General features: G+C 31.3%; 1 protein-coding gene across 7 annotated transcripts in view; it reads left to right on the forward strand.

Annotated features, from left to right (window-relative positions):
* Positions 1-9,016, forward strand: part of LOC110022653 (inactive poly [ADP-ribose] polymerase RCD1-like) — a 58,459-nt gene extending 49,443 nt beyond the window's left edge. For 5 of the 7 annotated variants that reach the window (XM_020721703.1, XM_020721705.1, XM_020721706.1 and 2 more), the window contains one exon: positions 8,727-9,016. In XM_020721703.1, the coding sequence (XP_020577362.1) occupies positions 8,727-8,792 (66 nt within the window). In that variant the 3' untranslated portion in view covers positions 8,793-9,016. Of the gene's footprint in view, positions 1-3,420; positions 3,530-6,989; positions 7,140-8,726 lie in introns of those variants that run through there. The other 2 variants (XM_020721707.1, XM_020721708.1) reach the window with 2 other exon arrangements.
* Positions 9,017-19,768: the final 10,752 nt, after the last annotated feature.

Consider the following 19,768-nt stretch of genomic DNA (forward strand, 5'->3'; position numbering starts at 1 on the left):
AAGTCAATGGGATGTTTTTTTGTTCTTAAGTCAGTGAGGTGTTTTTTATATTTATATGTATGAAAAGTCATTAGAATTGTGTGGTAACATATATGAAGCCTATTTGTGATAAATATCATTTGCCTCAAATTTTTGTAGTAAACTATGATTGCGGTAACATATATGAAGCATCTCTGTGGTATACTTTTTCTATGAGAAGCATCAGTTGGATCATTGCTATCTATTATATAGACTGCTTATGTATGACATCATTTTCTATAGCTGCTATGGTATGGTTATGTATGACATTATTTTCTATGGTTCTTGGATTTTGGGGTGGAACATTTGAAACATTTCTAACATTTCTATGAAACATTTCTATGACTGCTATTTGATGTACAACATTCGGATTTACCTGGAAAATTGAGTGGTATATATGTAAAAATTTTGGATTTACTTGTTGCAGGTAATTTTAATTATTGTTGGTGCATATGTTATAACTTTCTCATATTGTTTCGGATTTACCTGTTGCATATACACTTTCTGTAGTACATATGGGTTTCGAATTACCTGTTTCATCATTTGGGTGATACGCATCCCTGTATATGTTCGATTCATTTGTGTGCTTCAAACTACATGTCGTTTTGCAAATATGTTTGGATATATGGATTAATGGACCAAATGCTACTATATGGATTTATGTCCTATTTAATTTTTTTCTTAATACTAAATTGTACTGATTTTATTGAGATAACGATGGAGCAGTTTGGACGGCCACAAAAATTTGTTGTCGGCAACCGCTGCTTCCATACTTCGGCAAGTTTATTTCCTATATTTCCTCAATTTTTTGACTGATCTATTTTATTTTTAATAACTGTAGGATGATGAGTTCCAAATATTCAAGTAAGTCCGAGAAAGTGATGTGTCGGTGCGGGCTACCGTCTTTGCTGCTGACGTCACGCCAGGCACATAGCTTCGAGAAGTAGTTTTACAGGTGCCCGCGGTGGGCGCAATGACAGGAGGACTGCAGTTTCTTCAGGTGGAGTGACAGAGTCTATTTCTATGATATCCCAGTTGGACACCGCTACTCGGAGTTCGTCGATCTCAAAATTTCAAAACACCACATCTGGATCAAATGTTTCTTTTTCTACTGCATCCCAGTCGGACATGTTTGCTCAGGGTTCTGGAGTGTTAGAGCCGGACAGCATGAGTCGTGATATGCTGCTACATTTTAAAGTCAACATTATAATTTTTTTCCTTGTCATTTTAACATGTTATTTTTTATTTATTTTTTGTTTTATTATACTCCATATTAATATGTGAATGTGTGTTTTATTTTTGATATGCGTAACTTTGCTCGTTTGATATGATCGAATATATTTGAGTTATATAAATGTAATACCACTTTTTTATATTCTCTTTTCTTAACATTTGATCTTTAATTTTGTTGAGAAAATAACAAATTCTGCTACACATATTATTAATTAAACTAAAAAAAATTGCAAATAAACTGTTTACAAAAAACACAAACCAAACAGCTAAACAACTTATTCAGGACGGGCAAAATTGTCATTTTTCCAGAATCAACTTTTTTTCAAATGCAGCAACCAAACAGCCAGACAGCTTATCTGGATTAGCTGCTCATCAGCAAATTATCAGGATAAGTTATTTATTCGCAGAAGCTGGATAAGCTGCTGCTGCTCCAAACAGACTCTTACTTTCAATTAACTATGTAACGAAATTCCATTCTAACCCTTGTAAAATTCAGGTGGTGGATTCAGGGATGATAATTGGTAGTGTTGAATTGCACTAAGGTCTATACTTGCTCAAGGAAAGTTATTTTAACACATAAGTGTATTCTTCACCATTTTCTTCGTTTATTTCTCAGTTTGTTGAAAATCAAGTTTTGTTATGACATTGTCATCTAATTCATCCCATTTTTTATTATAACATAAAGTTGTACCTTCATATTCTAATTATAAAAAGCCAGAGTTTTATCACCGTGAAACCTGCAAATTAGCTAAACATATTCGTCATGTGTATTTTTTATCTCAGTTCAAACCCTCATATCCTTTCTCTATCATCTAAAATGACATTTGATGACCATCAAAATTGAAAACCATCAATGGAGCAGATGACTTGTCTCTTGCATTGATGATCACACTATAATTAATTTGATATTCCTCATGAAGGAGAAATTTGAAACTATGCAAATCTTTCAGTCCTTGCAAGCATGATTTACACTCAGTTCCAATGTAAAATTCGAATTCTCAAAACTAATTATGCAAATGAATAATTCAACTCGATCCTTGGACCATACCTTGCAAAGTATTGTATCATCCATGTGAGTTATTGTGTTGAGACTCCACAACAAAATGAGATAATTGAGAGGAATAATAGATATTTCCTTGAGGTATCTAGGTTTATGATGCTTTCTTACAATGCCCCAAAAGTTATCAAGGGAAAAGTGCTCACATTCACCTACCTCATTAATAAAATGCCAAGCAGAGACTTTGGATTCAAAGCCTCTCTTCATGTTTTGATGGAAATATTCGCTAATGTTAGGTCCTTCTCATCCAATCTTCCTATAAAAGTATTTTTACATCTTTTCTGTTCATATTTACCATCCAAACCACACAAAGCTTGACCCAAAATTCATCAAATGTTTTCTTTGATTATGCTTCTAACAAAAATGGGTACAAGTGCTTTTCTCCCATTACAAAAAAATGCTATAACTCCATGGATATTATTTTCTTTGAAAAATAATTTTGCTACCCCAAATTTGAAATTCATGAGAGCCTAAATGAATATCATATTTTGGACACTATTCTAAATAACTAGAGTCTTCACAACCTATTCTACTTTGCTCTAACTGTATTGTCTCCCCTCCCAAGCTCTACCACTTGAGGATATCTAACCTGAGAATGACAACAAGGAAATACATAAGGAACTATGTGTGTATACTAGGAGAAAGAAATCCACTGAGAAGATAAAGACAATATGCAACCACATATGACTATTCACAACCAAACATTAATTCACACATCTCTGAAGTTTCAAGGGAGATGGAATCGAATGGAGAAGACAAGAAAAGTTTCACAAGTTATCCTATCCAGGAATATATTGTCTGTGAAAAGTTATCATCATCTTATAAAAATTTTAAATCTAATCATGATAGTGTGCAAATACTTAAGTCTATTCATGAAACACTTCAAAGGCCATAATGAAAAGGCGGTTGAAGAGGAGATCCAAGCACTTGATCTAAATGACACATGAACCCTTACAAAAAGACCCGTTGGATGCAAATGTGTGGTCAATGTTCATTGAGATGGGTAGACATTTTATCCCTAAAATAGTCAATGGTGGCATTATTCACTCAATCTACATTCCAACTCATCTTAAAGTTACGAATGTTTTCATCAAATCCCTATCTCCATGCAGCTTCAATGATTTGAACACCAAATTGGGCTTTTACAACATCTATGACCCAACTTGAGAGAGTAGAATTCTATCCTTGTTAGGTGACCCAGACCGCCTGTCATATGGGCACCACAAGATCAATTCATAGAAGCAATTGGAAGGAGTTTCCTATTTCAGTTTTATATATTGTATGTGTTTTCTTTATTATTATTATTAGTTTTTTTTTTTTGCAAGTTGTATTGTCCTTATTTATGTTTGCCCTAGGCATTCCCTATATAATAAGGGGAAATGTTGTAATTTGAATGTAAAGGAATAAGAGAATATAGTTTCTCTTCAGTCATCAGTATATGTTGTTTTTTCATGAAGTTGTACGTACGCATATCGTGTTAAAATTTAAAATATAGACCTCTAACATCTTTCATGGATTTTAATTACGTTGAAGGCGGAATTCTTTGATAGTTTGATTTTTTATAAAAAAAATTTATCTTAGTAAAGTTATAGTTGAAGTTACTGGTCAAGTGACTCGTTATCTTTAATCATTTTTTCTAGACATTTATTTTATTTTTGTTTTTAGCTTGCTTTTTCCTTATTGAGTTTGCTTTCTGATCTCGGGTTAATTGCTGCAGTTCATATTGATAATAATTTGTAATTGTTTCTTTTGATTATGTGGGCGACAACAGTGCATGGTTACAGCTGCAGCGGCATATAGTATAAATTTAGTTAATAATAAAAGTTAGTATAAATTGAGTAGATATTAAAGACTATACCCTTCTTAATCAACCATACTCTTACATCATAGTTTTTATTACGCCATAATTCTTTGAAATCATATCTCATAAGTCATATTTTCATAATAAGCATGATTTAGTTTATTGGTAATATATACCAATAAATGTTCACAAATGTAAGAGTTGTCTAGCTGGGGCTGTAAACAAATCGAGTCAAGTTCTAGCCATACTATACTCAAGCCTGACTCGTGAGATGTATTGTTGGTTGAGCTTGAGCTTATAAGTTGAGCTTGAACTTGACTCGTGCTAGCTTTGCTCGGCTCGAGCTTTTGCTCAAAAGCTTGAGCTTGACTTTAAAGCTCGAGCATGGATTGATTTTGAGCTAGGTCTTGAAGTTTTTTATAAAAGTATATTAAAACACATTTTTGGAGTTGTTGAAAATTTGTAGCTATTTATAGCCTCGTAAATTTTTTGTTGCATATATTCAAGTTTCTTTAGCAAAAATAAATTCAAATTCAATACAATGTTATCATATTATTACAGAATTGTATCTGCCATTAACCACTCATTAAATTAATTTGCCACAAATATTAAAGTAAATGTGCATAAATTAAAATTAGTCTAACATAATCAACTATCCTATACACGTTAAGCAGTTTATGATAATTGCTCAAATAAGGATCTGATCTAACCATTAGCCCAATACAAGAAGAAGTTATCACTAAAATATGAAGCTCAACTACAACAACAACGACAAGCCTCTATCCGACTAAGTGGGGTCGGCTACATAAATCTTTTTTCTCCATCTTGTCCTACTGACTGACATATTTTTATTTAATTTTAATAAATTAAGACTATTTTGTATACAACATGCCCAAGTCTTTTGCGGTCAACCCCTACCTTTCTTAATATAAGTCGAATCTAAAGCATCTACTCTCCTAATCGAATCATCAGATAGACTACATTTAATGTGACAAAACCATCTATGACGACTATCTCTAATTTGTCCGCCACTGGAGCTACACCAATCTTTTCACAAATATATTCATTTCACATTTTGTCTCTAAGAGTCAAGCCACTCATCCACCCAAACATTCTCATCTCAACCATTAAAATATGAAACTCCTCAAATAAAAATCCAAATTGATCATTAGTCCAACAAAAGAAACTATCTTTAGAACATTTCTTCGAGATCTCAAGTTTTCTTACAAAACACACAATATTTTATATTATGAAACCAAATAAATTCTACTACATCTATTAAATTCCATGTCTCCATAATCTTTGTTACTTTTTTTGGAGCTAAGCAATGAATGTAGCATACACTCACAATATTCATCATCAATTTTCTTTTATTTTTGTCAAAGAGAAACGCAAGGGTTAGTCAATTATAAATATAACATGAAACTTTATGTAAGTTTGTCAGCTGAGAAAGAAAGTGACTGAGGTGGGTGATTAAAATTTAGTTTAAATCATTGACTTGACAATACTTCTAGCTTACAGGTAATGGTATCTGCACATCTTCATTGTTCTCTTCTTTCCAAAAATACAGACCAAATTATATTATTATTTTTTATCAGTTGAGAAGCATGAAGTTAAATAAAAAAGTATTTCAATTTTAACTCGTTGAAATAGTATTAGCTTCTTCATTGAAAAAAACTAAAAAGTCACACTCTTTTTTCAATATTATTCCATTCTTTCTCAGTAGAACAATTACTATATGAGAGCGAAGTTTCCCTTAATTGAAAACTGGAAGTCAAACTGGTGTCCATAGATTTCCAATGTGTTGGCAGTCCATGATAAGTTTCCTAGTTGGTAACATCAATTATTGAATAACATTAGCAAATCTCATCAATTTTGCTTATGAATCATTTAAAAAATTAGTAATCTTTCAAATAATCAAATTTTATCAACTACATAGTCTATACTTCTGATTCAATCTTTTATCATTAAATTTTGTATGTGGGCACAACAATGGATATTAAATAGTTTGTCATTCAATAATTTTATAGCTCGATCATTATTTATGACATTGTCCACACGTAGTGAACACTTTATGTCAAGTTGTTACTCGCTAAAAATTTGTAGAATGTTTCAATAATTTTAGATGTAGTATGTGCAGGTAGCAAATGCAAAAAGCTAAGAATATGTTTTTGTATTCTCCGCTTCAAGTCCACATAATATGCAGTAACAACTATACAATAATTTATTTGGTTCTTTGATTTCCACATATATATAGTAAAATTAATTCCATGTATTTTTCTTGATGCAGTTTTCAGCTTTCTTTCTTCTTTCTCATGCACCAATATAACATCATATCGATTTGTATTCCTTAAATAGTTTACAAAATAAGATGCATTCACTTCAAAACTAAATTAAACACAAATTCTTCCAAAATTGAAAATGGGTTTTCATTAATCAAAATATAATATTTGAAGGTTGTCAAATTGCATCCCTCTTATTTTATCTATTGAACTCTCAATATCTTTTTATTTGAAAATACAGTACTTTCTGCTTTCTTAAAGCATAAACCCCAACTGCACAGCAATCCAAATGCCTAATAAATCGTGTTGTTGCACTCTTATTTCTTATAACAAGTTTTTTTTGTTTGTTTTAATTTTTTGGTGCAATGAAAACCTTTTTCCTTGTCATTAGGAAGAGTGATTTCTTTTAAATCTTCCTATACCATTGACATTTTTTTTGTTTTTTGTTTTTGCTTCAGTTAGATTTTCATTTTCAATGTATTCGTATACTTGATCAACATTATCATTCTTACCTTCTCCCCCCTCTGTATTATCATTCTCATTGAGAACATTTTTATCATAATATTAGTATAATTGTTATGTTGCATTACGTCAACAGGATTTTCAATTTCTACGTTCTGAGGCTCACTAATACTTTTTAAAAAGATGGTGTTAAAATACTAAAGACAAGAAGAAAACTGAATAAGCTGGTGCAATTGTGTACAACATCCTAATTTTCAAATTCAATGTAACATTTAATCAATATTAAAGAAGCGGACCTTCACATTTTTTAATTTTTCAGATTTTCTTTGATTCAGCCAAAAAATTAGGTGATAAATCTGTCCTGCATAATTAGGAAAAAAAAACATGGTATTTGAGACGCATACATGATAGCTGCTTGTATTAATTGCAATGCATAGAAGGAAATAAAAATAACATGTAGAAGGAGGTAAGCACATGGATAAGTGATGAACAATTTCTAATGCTTGTGTGCACCGAGCTAATCCTGCCAGTTAGAAAATTAAGTTAACTAAAATTACATACAATTCCAGTTATTGATAAAAAGATATTAATTAAAACATAAATCTAATTTTTCAATCATGGAATATGTGTTATATATTCCCGAGAGATTTGAAATAAGTTAAGAGTAGGAGTAAATATATGGTTTGATGGACATAAAATGATACCTACTGTAGTTTGCTTTATTAATTTGGAGTTTTTTCAAACACCTCATTTGATTAGATAAGCATGATAGCTTGCTTTTTGCAATATGGACCTGATTAATACAAAATAGTCACCCATACGTGTTAAATTAGTTAATCTGTTGGATTAAATTTGTATGGATTAAAAAGTTTTAGATTCGACTTACATTAAGAAAGGCATTGGTAGACCTAGAAAGTCTTGGGCATAATATTGTATAAAAAATGATCTTAATTTATTTAGAATTAAATAAAAATATGGAAATATGGCACTCAATAGGACGCAACGGAGAAAAAGGATTCATGTAGCCGACCCTACTTAGTGGGATAAGAGCTTGTTGTTGTTTGATTAAAAAGTTAATAAAAATCATGCAAGCAAATAATTAATTCTAAAAACAAGCATAATCTTAGTCCAGAATAAAGATTAATACAATTAAATGCAATGATAACATCTTATTTTAATTAGAGAGTATCTCTATTTGTAATCCTCAATTGCTCAAATATGAAGTATGTCCCCGTATATAAACACCATATCTATGCAGGTCTTAGAGTAAATCTTATTTAGATATGGGCAAGTTGCTATACTTAAGATTTAAATATGAAAAATAGAAAAATTCAAATAAATAAATAAATAAATAAATAAAAAGAAAAGGTTGCTTCATACCCAAAGCATTCGTTCCTCCAATTTTGAACTAAGCAAAAGGGGTACCAAATATAAGTCTTACCGGGACTCATTGAAAAGATTTTCAAATCAGTACAAACCAAGAAACTTAAAATCAAAATCTTTATGCTTGTAAGGATACAGTGCATGACTCTAACTAGATGGCTAGCCTACTTATAAAATGTCATTATATATTATGGCAACGGCCAAAGCCAAATCTGCTTCATAATATATAATAGCAATGGCCTAACTCCTAAACCTTACTTTTTACATTTATACCATGAAAATCTTTATTATCACATAAAAGATACCACTATTTTAACTTTTAAAATGCAATATACACCTTGTCATATATAGGCAAGGTGGCATTTATGTAAAAAGTGAAGTTTAGGTGTTTGATATGTAAATACATGAGAATTGGGTGGTATGTGTGTCGCTCTAGTTTTCGTCCTTGTTGTCACTTCAATGGAATTACAAATTGGTTTTCTTTCTGCAGCTCCCACCTTTGGCCAGACAAGAGGTGTCAAGTTCTGGCTGCAAAAAGCTTCAAACAAATCCTTAAATTGCGCGAGCTGAAATATAAGGTTTGGACAATAGCGAGGTTTTACATTGAGTAGTCTCTTCTTGCGGACTCTGCTACTTTAAAATGTTTATATCAGATTTGTCGAAATGAATTTAGCATAATCTTGACTTAGTTAACTTGTATTTTGATTGCCTTATATGATTTGCTAAAATAGCTGTAAATGATAGGCAATATTTTAAGGTTGACTGAACTGCTTTGGACTATGTATGTTATGGGGTCATTATTTTTCTAATTTTGTTGTGGAGTGTGTAGTAAGTAGGTTGGGCCATGATCTCTTTTGATTGTTAACAAATTGCTAAGTTTAGGCGATATATTTATACATATTTAATTGAGGTTGTTAAGGGTTTTCTGACACGAACTAACTTATCTCTAGTCACCCGAGCGGCTTTAGCGCTCTTTCTTGGCGCTAAATCAGTCTATCTCTCACAACACTTGAAATTGTAGGCACAAAACACTCTAAGAAGAAGAATAGGGAGAAGTATTGGAAAAAGGAACACTTTATTAAGAAAGAAAGATTATAACACTTGAATGCTTGGAAGCTTGGAAGGTTTTCTTTGATGGATACAAATGAGGGGATGAACTCCTATTTATAATCCCCTCCAAGTCTAAGGGAATATTCTAGAATAGCCTAGTTTCTAGAGTGTTCTTCACTATTCATATATACATATATAGCCCTAGAACTTTCTAGGTTATTCTTGAGTTCTCCTTGGAGTCTTTCTCTCTCATATTCTCTAGAATTTGGTTAAATCTTCTAGAATATCTTAAATTGCTCTCTACAATCTGGTTTTCTCTGTAATCTTCTATCCCATGCTTGTCTTGCTAGTTCTAGAGAATGGTTGAGCGTGACACTCTCCCCCATGTAAGCTCGCAATGCTCTCATTGCACCTTCCCCTTGTCTCTCCCCCATGTTTGCTCACAGATTTGGCAAACTTGGGTTTTTCCTTGGTGGTATGGGGGAGGGGTGCTATGCAGAGACACTTCATGGTTGGCAACTCAGTCATTGGCTCTAGTCTAATCACATGATTCTTTTCCCTCCTTGGCAGTTGTTTTTTTGGTAATTCTATAAGAACACCCACTACTTCCATTTGTATGCCTTCTTGGGGCTTTGCTTCTTCATCGGTCCCCTTGTCATTTGGAATGCCTTTCTTGAATTGCATGGCCGATAGCATTTTGAGTTCCTGCCTATTAGTCCTTGTTATTGGTACTAAGCACGGTTGATTCCCTTCCATGATGTACACGTTATTGGCGAAGGGCATTGGGAACGCTCTTGCTTGATCCAAGAAGTTCATTCCTAAAACAACTTTAAAATCATTCATGGAAATGACAGAGAAGTCCAGGGTACCTACCTATCCACGCCTCAATGCTGGTCTTTACTCATCTGGCAATTCCATGGAGTGGTATTTCTGCTGAATTGACCACCTTGATGGTGCCTCCTCCTCTAATCATCTACAAACCCAATCTCTTTGCTTCCTTGGAGTAGATGAAGTTATGGGAATCACCCGTGTCTACCATTTCTCTAGTGGTCTTCTCGCCTATTATCATCTCCACAAAGAGTAACCCCTTCGTCTCTGTCGAAAACAAAAGGGAAGCCTAAAAATGACAAAACTAAACCACCCAATTAGTGCTTTCTTTGTGATGGACCACATTGGGCAAGAGATTGTCCTCAGAAGAGGGCTCTAAATTCTCTCCTTGCAAGACATCCGAATGAAGAAAGTGGTGATACGGCGGCACAACTAGGGGCTATACAACTATTGAATGGGATGAAAGCTCCATCAAAACCCCAAGTAAAGGGGTTTCTTTTTGTGGAGATGGTAATAGGAAAGAGTATTACCATAGAATTATGGAATTTTAGGATTAAATTGCATTCTCATAGACTTTTTGGCTAAAATGAACCCCAAAAAAGGTCTAGATTATTTTGACAATTCCCATTGAATAATGGAGGTGTTTTTAGGGGAGAGGAGAGGCTACAGTTTCCTACAGGAAAGATTTTGTAGCCAAGGGCAGAATCAGGTTATGTCTAGAGCGGGCAAATTATTACCATGAAATTTGAGATTTTCTGTATGTGTAGTAAAATTTAATTTAATTATTTTTTGAATGTACTTTAGATGATCTAGTAATTTTGCTCTCTCTCAATATATATATTTTTGCCCATTATTTTGAAAATTTTAAATATTTTGTGATTTTGCCCACTTAAAAATAAATTTTATTCTTCCCCTATTTATGGCTAATCTAAATAGATCTTTTCTTTCATGTTTTTCGATTGTTTTGCTCATTTTTGCATTATGAGATTTAGCTAATTGAGCTGTTTATACTAGAGGCACAATGGCAGTGTATGCATTGCAACATTCAATGTGAACTGAATAAGTTCTTAGAACATAAGGCCACGAACGAAATGAACACTGCAAGCTCCATGCAACGCTTTCGTATCTTATTTTTTATTTATTTACTTTTCAGTACCATTCCTTTACATACTAGTGATCTTAATCTCACATTTATCATGCATCTCAAATTTTAAATATATAAAAAATAAAAAAAGTACCTATAAATAGTTTAAAATCAAATATATACATTATTGATTAAACTTCGCAATAATAAATATTTTTAATGGAATATATATATATATACATAAAATTTTGTAAATTATCTACATTTTTTATAATATATCAGAACAAGTTATATGATATTGATTTTGAAGATAATATAAGACAATTGATGCAAGCACACAAATTAAAATAAAGAAAAAAGCATTTAAATATTCACCACACATTTCTCATCTATTTACCTAACTCCTACATTGATATTTACATGCATGCCACTCGATCTTTAATATTAAGTTAAAAATATTACCATTAAATTTTTAAAAAGTAAATCATGCATAGATTTATGACACCAAGGCGTGATAAATGTCAATACCAAAGAATTGTGGCAAGTAAGTAAATTTCTCAAATAAAAATAAAAATAATAATAAACACCTTAAAACTGGAAACATATATATATATATATATGTTTCCAGTTTTAAGGTGTTTATTATTATTTTTATTTTTATTTGAGAAATTTACTTACTTGCCACAATTCTTTGGTATTGACATTTATCACGCCTTGGTGTCATAAATCTATGCATGATTTACTTTTTAAAAATTTAATGGTAATATTTTTAACTTAATATTAAAGATCGAGTGGCATGCATGTAAATATCAATGTAGGAGTTAGGTAAATAGATGAGAAATGTGTGGTGAATATTTAAATGCTTTTTTCTTTATTTTAATTTGTGTGCTTGCATCAATTGTCTTATATTATCTTCAAAATCAATATCATATAACTTGTTCTGATATATTATAAAAAATGTAGATAATTTACAAAATTTTATGTATATATATATATATTCCATTAAAAATATTTATTATTGCGAAGTTTAATCAATAATGTATATATTTGATTTTAAACTATTTATAGGTACTTTTTTTATTTTTTATATATTTAAAATTTGAGATGCATGATAAATGTGAGATTAAGATCACTAGTATGTAAAGGAATGGTACTGAAAAGTAAATAAATAAAAAATAAGATACGAAAGCGTTGCATGGAGCTTGCAGTGTTCATTTCGTTCGTGGCCTTATGTTCTAAGAACTTATTCAGTTCACATTGAATGTTGCAATGCACGTTTGATTATTTTTTTCAGATTTCAATGCCAATTTCTGGTCATTTGCATGGATACTGCCACAATCTTTTGTATCACATCAAAATTATCGTCATTTTAATTTTAAAAATGTAAAATACATTTTTTTCATGCATATATAAGATGACATGTATGCAAGAATTGAAGCTTAGATGTTATATATGTAAATAAATCAAAATTGAGTATTATGTATGTAAATCTTCCTATTTTTTATTAAACTTTTAAGATTTTAAGAAATCCATTTGAGTGTTGAGTGTTTTTTTTTTTTTCTTTTTTAGATAAGTGTGAGTCCAATACGTGTGATTCAAACCCACGACCTAATTGTAGGAAATTATACCTTAAACTATTAAATCGTAGATAAGTGCACTATCGTTTTATGACAGTTTTCTTTTCAGGCATCTTGGGCTTCAAAAGTTATTAAGGGGTTGCATTACTGATTCGTTCTTACTCACTGAAAGTAATATTTTTCGAGTTCTATACTATTCAGATACTTTCAATAGCAATCTTTTTAAAAGATTCTGCTTGCTATGTGTACAACTGCTTATCATCTTCTGTTTGAATGGAACTATAAGATTTTCATGAATATTTCTACTTCTTCTAAGCTTATCATTAAGACTATTCATTGGGCTATTAAACTGAAACCTAGGAAATGAAAATGAAGATGAGATTACTCATCTCATCAAGGAGTTACATGTAAATTGCAGTGCAGTTATGATGCTTTGGAGCATACTGGTTTTCTACACTTAGTTTAGGATTTTTGGAGCAAGTTAATTTATGCATTTATTTACTTCGAATTTTTGGCAAGCTTTGGCGATGCACATCATCCTAAGAGACTCAACCACTCATCTAGACATTTTGGTTATTTCTCTATTGCGTTGCCTTAATCTAGTTTTCATGAGCTGATTTCCTTTCATTCCTGCAGTATTTTTGGCTGGTTTTGATCTACTGCTAAGAACATATTCTTTTGCTGAGCGGATACTCACTTGTATTCTTATGCTGTTTTGCTCTTGGACGACTTCTGATTTATCGAGTTTTTTAGAGGTGTCAATCTCTTCTTTTCTTGGTCCCTGGTTGGAACCTTAGCAACTAAGATGCTAAAAAATGTTTGGGGAAACTTTCATGGTGTCCAAATGTTTCTGGATGGAGCTTTTTATGTGGATTTCTAAATGCTAATTGTTCTTTATAAGATAAGACTTATTTGAAATCTTAAAAAGATTTTGAAAAGTAATATTTTTAGGAGCTTGGATCATAAAAATTTTCAAAGATGCTAGTATGAAAACACTAATGGAGTTGAGTTCTATGTCATAATGAATAATATTTATATATCTCAATTAGATATTTAGAAACCATTTGGAAAAAAATGATTATATTATATATTAAAATCATACTATAAATTATACATCAATGAGAAGAAACTAGCATAACTAGGCATCCCTAACATGTCATTCATAATGGGAACAATTTTCTGTCCGGACTCCCCTAACGTAGCTCTATGTGTGAACTTCCATTAATATATCGGCATGTGTGCTATATCGGGTCAAACTTAAAAAATGTTAAAGTGGAACCGCGGACTCCGTAATAACCCAGAAATAATCCTGGAATAACCTCTGCGGTGGGTTTTTTTTTAATATCCCAGAAATAATATCGTGGAGGTTATTTCTGGGTTATTTCAGAGTTATTGAGTTGGAATATATGGTTTCTCGTCAATAACTAAGAAATAACATCTGCGGTGTTATTTCAGGGTCATTGAAGTGGAACTGCGAAGGTTATTTCTAGACTGCTGTTTCAGTCCAACAACCGTGAAATAACCTTCGTGATGCAGCACAGGTGGCGGCATATCATTAGAGTCCGCACGTAGAGTTACGTTAGGAGTCCAAATAGAAATTTTTTTCCTTCACAATGAGGTTTATTCACAACTTGATGTGATAGACTTTATTGTTGTTCAAGAAAAGAAGTATACATTCCTCAAATGCGACCTTTGGGCACACATATAGCCATATAGGAATGGTCGCATTGGGTTTGTTCAACTCATGCAATGTTGGTTAGCCTTATAGAACATTTGTATAATATTTTAGAGCCCAATGAAAAGGTTTAGACTTATATAAACAGTTTGATTAAACCTTTTTGGGACGTTGACATTATTTTGTCATCATTAATTGTAAGTCATATAGATTATTTTATAATATCAAGAAACAACAACAAAGGAGTGACAATTATGAACATAGTTTTCATAATTACACAGTCCCCGGCGCCCACATTATTTCGGGGTATATATTGTTTCTAGAAGCCCAAGTAAGCCCAGTAAATTATAAGTGGTAATGTACAGCAAAATAAAATATCCAGCAACCACAATTTCATTACCCACTAACTTATAATTTTAGTTGAAAAGGCATGATCCAACCTGCACACTTTTGACAAGCCCATTATATCAAAAGACGAAAGCTTTTTAAAAGATAAAAGAAGATTTACATACATTACTCCTAAACTTAATACATATGTCAGTTGATTTATGTAAGAAAATTTAAAAAGTAGAAGTAAGATTTAGAAAGTATAAATATAAAAAAATAAAATTGAGTTGTCAGATGTGTAATTACATAAGAATTGGATGGTATTTGTTATTTGTGGAGATTGATTGGGGTACCCCAATGCCTAGAAAGGGGTGCCTTGGGGCGCCCTGGTGCTCTGATATAGACGCCCTAACATCGTGAATAGTGATCTAGTGATAGTTAGCGTTGAGGTGCCCATTCAAAAGTTTTTATGGAGGGAATCAAGAACCTAAGAGGGGTGCAGTTGAGCCCAGATCGCTCTCTGCACCTGAGCGCCTGTAAACCCAGAGCTTGGGGTGGTGCCCAGGCGACAATAATGGTTTTAGCTTCAATTCAGGATTTAAGGCTTAGATGTACAATTCATCTGGAAACTCTCTGGTGTGCGAACGATCAAGTACACTAGTAGATTACACGATTTCTCAAAGAGAAGGAATGAGCATTCTTAATCCCCAGAGGAAGGATCTGTGTTTCCCATTGTGTTTTAGAGAGTAGAGAGCCTTGAGTGTGATGTAAATGTATATTTCTTCTCATTTTCATAGTTTATTTTTTGGTGCAGTGTGGCTCTTTGGGTTTTTTCACATTAAGCTTAGTGCAACTGCACTTTCTTACTTTCTTTGCTTCTATTCTAAGTTTTGCTTCGGATCGAATCTGTTTCCGCATTTCAGTTTTCAATCTACGCAAAAGCATAAATGTAAATGCACAAAAATAAAAGTCATGAAATAATATATTTTAAAAAAATACAAAAAAAAAATTATATTCTCAACCCACCTTTTATTTTTATTTTATTATTATTTTTATTTTTATTTTTGTTAGCAAGCCCTTGACTTACACTTGGAAGCAATTCATGAAACCTTTTGTTCACTATTTTTTATGGAAAATGTAATATTGTCTTGTCCGCTAGGTTACATAACGATTTTTCTGCGACTGTTTTTCTTCTTCAAATTAAAGGAAATAGAATTGCAGCTTGTAGCCTCCATATGGCCTCTGTGATGCATTCCAAATTTTGTATTGTGAACTAAGGTATGGGGTGAAAAGAAATACAAGGAAAATAAATATTTCTTTTTGGGAAATTTACATACATACCACACAAATCTTATGTAATTACCTATATCAACAACTAAAGTTTAATAATATTTATATTTATAACAATTTAGTACTAAAAAATAATGCATGCAAAAGGTGTATTTCACTTTTAACAACTTAGGGTCTGTTTGGGGCAGCTGCAGCTTATTGAATAATCTGCTGATAAGCTGATTAAAAATAATCTGTTGATAAGCTAGGTGCGATCGCTATTACAAATTTTATTTTTTTAGAAAAGCCAGAAAGCTGTCACCGCACCTAGACAGGTGCGATGTGAAAACGCTGATTTCAGCGTTTTGAAAACGCATAAGCTGCCAAAACGCAGTTTAACCAAATAACTCAAGTGCGTTTTCAAAATGCCACCGCATCAAATAAGCTGCCCCAAACAGACCCTTAGCGATTGTTTAGTCATGTAAAATGAAAGTTTAGGTTTTAGATTTGTAAGAATATAAGAATTGTGTCGTTTGTATGTAAATGCTCCTCTTTTTTTTTTTTTGAGAGAGAATTGAAGAACAAAATTTAAATTATAGAAACTTTTATGCCTTTAAAAATTTGGTTTGAAAATAAGGATCTATTTGGGATCATTTTTTATTTAAAAAATTTATTTATTTAATATATTTTTTATATCCTTTATTATCAATTTTATTTTTTAAAACTAAATCAACTTATTTTTAAAATTACTTAAATGTAATAAAAAATATTTTATATAATTGTTATCACCAGACATATTTTATTTCAAATCCAACAATAAATAAGACAAAATTAAAAAAAAAAATCGGAAAAATAAGACAAAAAATAATTGCAAAGGGCCCCTAAAGTATTTTTTAGAACTAGTGCTTTGGATCTTATCTTCAATAAGAGTTGCAAAATTATTACTCAAATATGAAAATTGCCTCTTACTAAATATAAAAAGGGCATTTACATGCATACCTCCCAATTCCTCTATATTTACATTTCCCTAAACTTTAATTTTCATATCACCCAAATCTTCCACATCGCATCAAAAACGATGTTATGTTAAGGATTTAAATGTAAATATTAAAACTCAGTGGTTAGATATGTAAATAAGTAAGAGTTTATATAATAGTTTAGTTTTTTGTTAGAGGGTAATACATGGAATGTAAGTAGCCTTCAATCAATATTCATATTTATACTTGAGCGGTATAAATGTAAGAAAATGAAATATATATGATAGATATGTAAAAACATAAGAAGTGGGTGATATGCATGTAAATGCCCAATAAAAATATTCATAATGTGGATCTCTTGGAACCATAGGTCTTGCCCACTCCAATGAACCCCTAGAACAGTCTTATCAAACCTTTATTGGGCTCTCTAGTCCAGCCTTTGGGTAGGCTAACCAACACTCTTGAGTAGGTTTACAATTAAAGCCTTGAGTGGGTGGAGAATGCAATTTAATTCCCAAATTAAGCCATCTCCATTTTTTCATTATTGCAGAAAGGTCAAGCTTGCATGCTCAGGGCCTTACATCATTTAATAATTATAAATTATAATATTACAATAAAAATATTTTAATTATAAAAAGCCCTTGCATAAGAATTCATTTTGATTTTTATGTTGCCATATAGACTATTGTTTATTTATTATTTTTATGTTGTTGTTAAGAAAATTTGTATCATAAAAAAGTATTTTTTTACAAAAATGCTTATTAGAGTGTGTTGGCCATTAAACAAATCAATTAGGCTGTTTTCTTAAGAGAAACAAAAATAAGCATAATGGATTTTAAAATTATTTATTTATACTAATTATAGTTATTTTTAGCAATAACTATAGCCACTTGAGTCGGGCCTAACATAAGCCCAATTGAACTAATCTAGCTTAGCCTATTGACCCTGGTACTATTTGTTAGGGGAAAAATGAGCCCAAATGACAATATGCATGATTAGAACACACGATATCATGATAGAAAACTAGGCAGTCAACTATTATATCGCAGATAAACGTGTAAAAGCTATGTTAAGAAACTGCTTTCATCCTTCCAACATAGCAAAAGAACATTAGAATCTTACAAAAATTACTTTTTAACTTAATTTTTCTCTAATAAAAAAGTTTCAAAACTTTTTTTTTTAACACTATATTCCTTTTTAGGAAGATAGACATACATATCACACATTTCTGAAGTATTTACATATCTATCTTTAAAAAGATGTTTTTTTTAAAAAAAAAAATTTAAGAGATAATAATAGTGGTATAGTTAATATCATACGAAAGATTTGAGTGTCATAAATATAAAAATTACAGCTTACGTGTTAAATATATAAATGCATAAGAATTGTGCGGTATGTTTGTAAATGCTCCTTTTTTATTATTAGAATTTAAAAGTCAAATGGAATCTATAGCAAATAGAAGAAAAAAGAAAGATAATTATGAAAATAGAGTTCTTCTAATATTCCTTCTCCCATGGAGGTTTTGATTAGCATATAGACTAAATTCTCTCATATTTTTTTCTCTTTTGAGAAGGTAAGAGATGTTGACTTCTCCTCTCTCCTCTTTCTCTCACTTCACCATTTTTTATTACTTATTCCTTCATTTCATTATCTAAGGCTTGGTCATGATACTTTACAGCTTGAGAGAGTTTGCCTTTGGCTTCTTGAGAGCTAATGCCTTTAGACTAGTTTTGCACAATGTACCAATTGGTTCTACTACTTTGCATGTTGTGCCAATATTTCCATATGGAGGCATATCAGCAATATAAATTAATTCATTCGTAAATTTGGCTCTTTTCGATAAAATAACATAATTTTTTTTCAATCATTGGATCGTTACGACTGGCCAATTCTTAGTGGTCATAACCACTAGTTAGAATGGATTTATTCAGATATATTTTATATGGGGTCTCAAGAAATCACCAATTGACATCCTTAGGGGCTTTAGTGTAAATTTAGAATTAAAGAGCCTACAAAAATAAAATTGCTCTTTTACATGTGATATTGACCTCATTATCTTATCTTGCATAGAGTTACTAAATAAAAAATGGATCTCAATTCACCAATTTCATTGCATTCTAATTTTATAATGTATCAATGACAACAGTGATGACTTATTACCAGTAATAGCGTGATTGCCAACATTTTTCTTATTGATGACTTATATGCCCGACGACATTAAAGTTATTGTTACGAACATGCATAGTAAAGTTGATGATTGAAATACTAAGTTTTAGGCTAGTTTTTTCCCACCCTATAATCTCAATTTTAAGCATTTGGTCATATATAAGTCAAACTAATTTATGTTTGGACTTTTCATTCAAATGAATACATTAGTTAGAATTTTAAAATGAAAAATTGAATGAAATCATTAAAAAAAATCAAAATCTCCTATATTCTATGTTTCATCAAAATATATTTTAGGAAGATTTACATGCATGGTATTTAATTTGTATGTATTCATGTATCTAATAGCTAAACTTTAATTTCATTAAAATCCATATATCACTTTTTAAAAAGTTAAAATGATGATATTTTATGTGATACTAAAGATTTGGAGGTATAAATACAAAAAAAAAGTTTAGATGTGAGAGATATAAATACAAGTGTATTGGAAGGTAGCCATATAAATATCCCTTTATTTAGCGACCATGAAATTTCTAATAGAGATTGTCATAAAATAGGTAACATGCATGCATGCTCTAT

The sequence above is a fragment of the Phalaenopsis equestris genome, unplaced genomic scaffold, assembly GCF_001263595.1.
Source record: "Phalaenopsis equestris unplaced genomic scaffold, ASM126359v1 Scaffold000202, whole genome shotgun sequence".
NCBI lineage: Eukaryota > Viridiplantae > Streptophyta > Magnoliopsida > Asparagales > Orchidaceae > Phalaenopsis > Phalaenopsis equestris.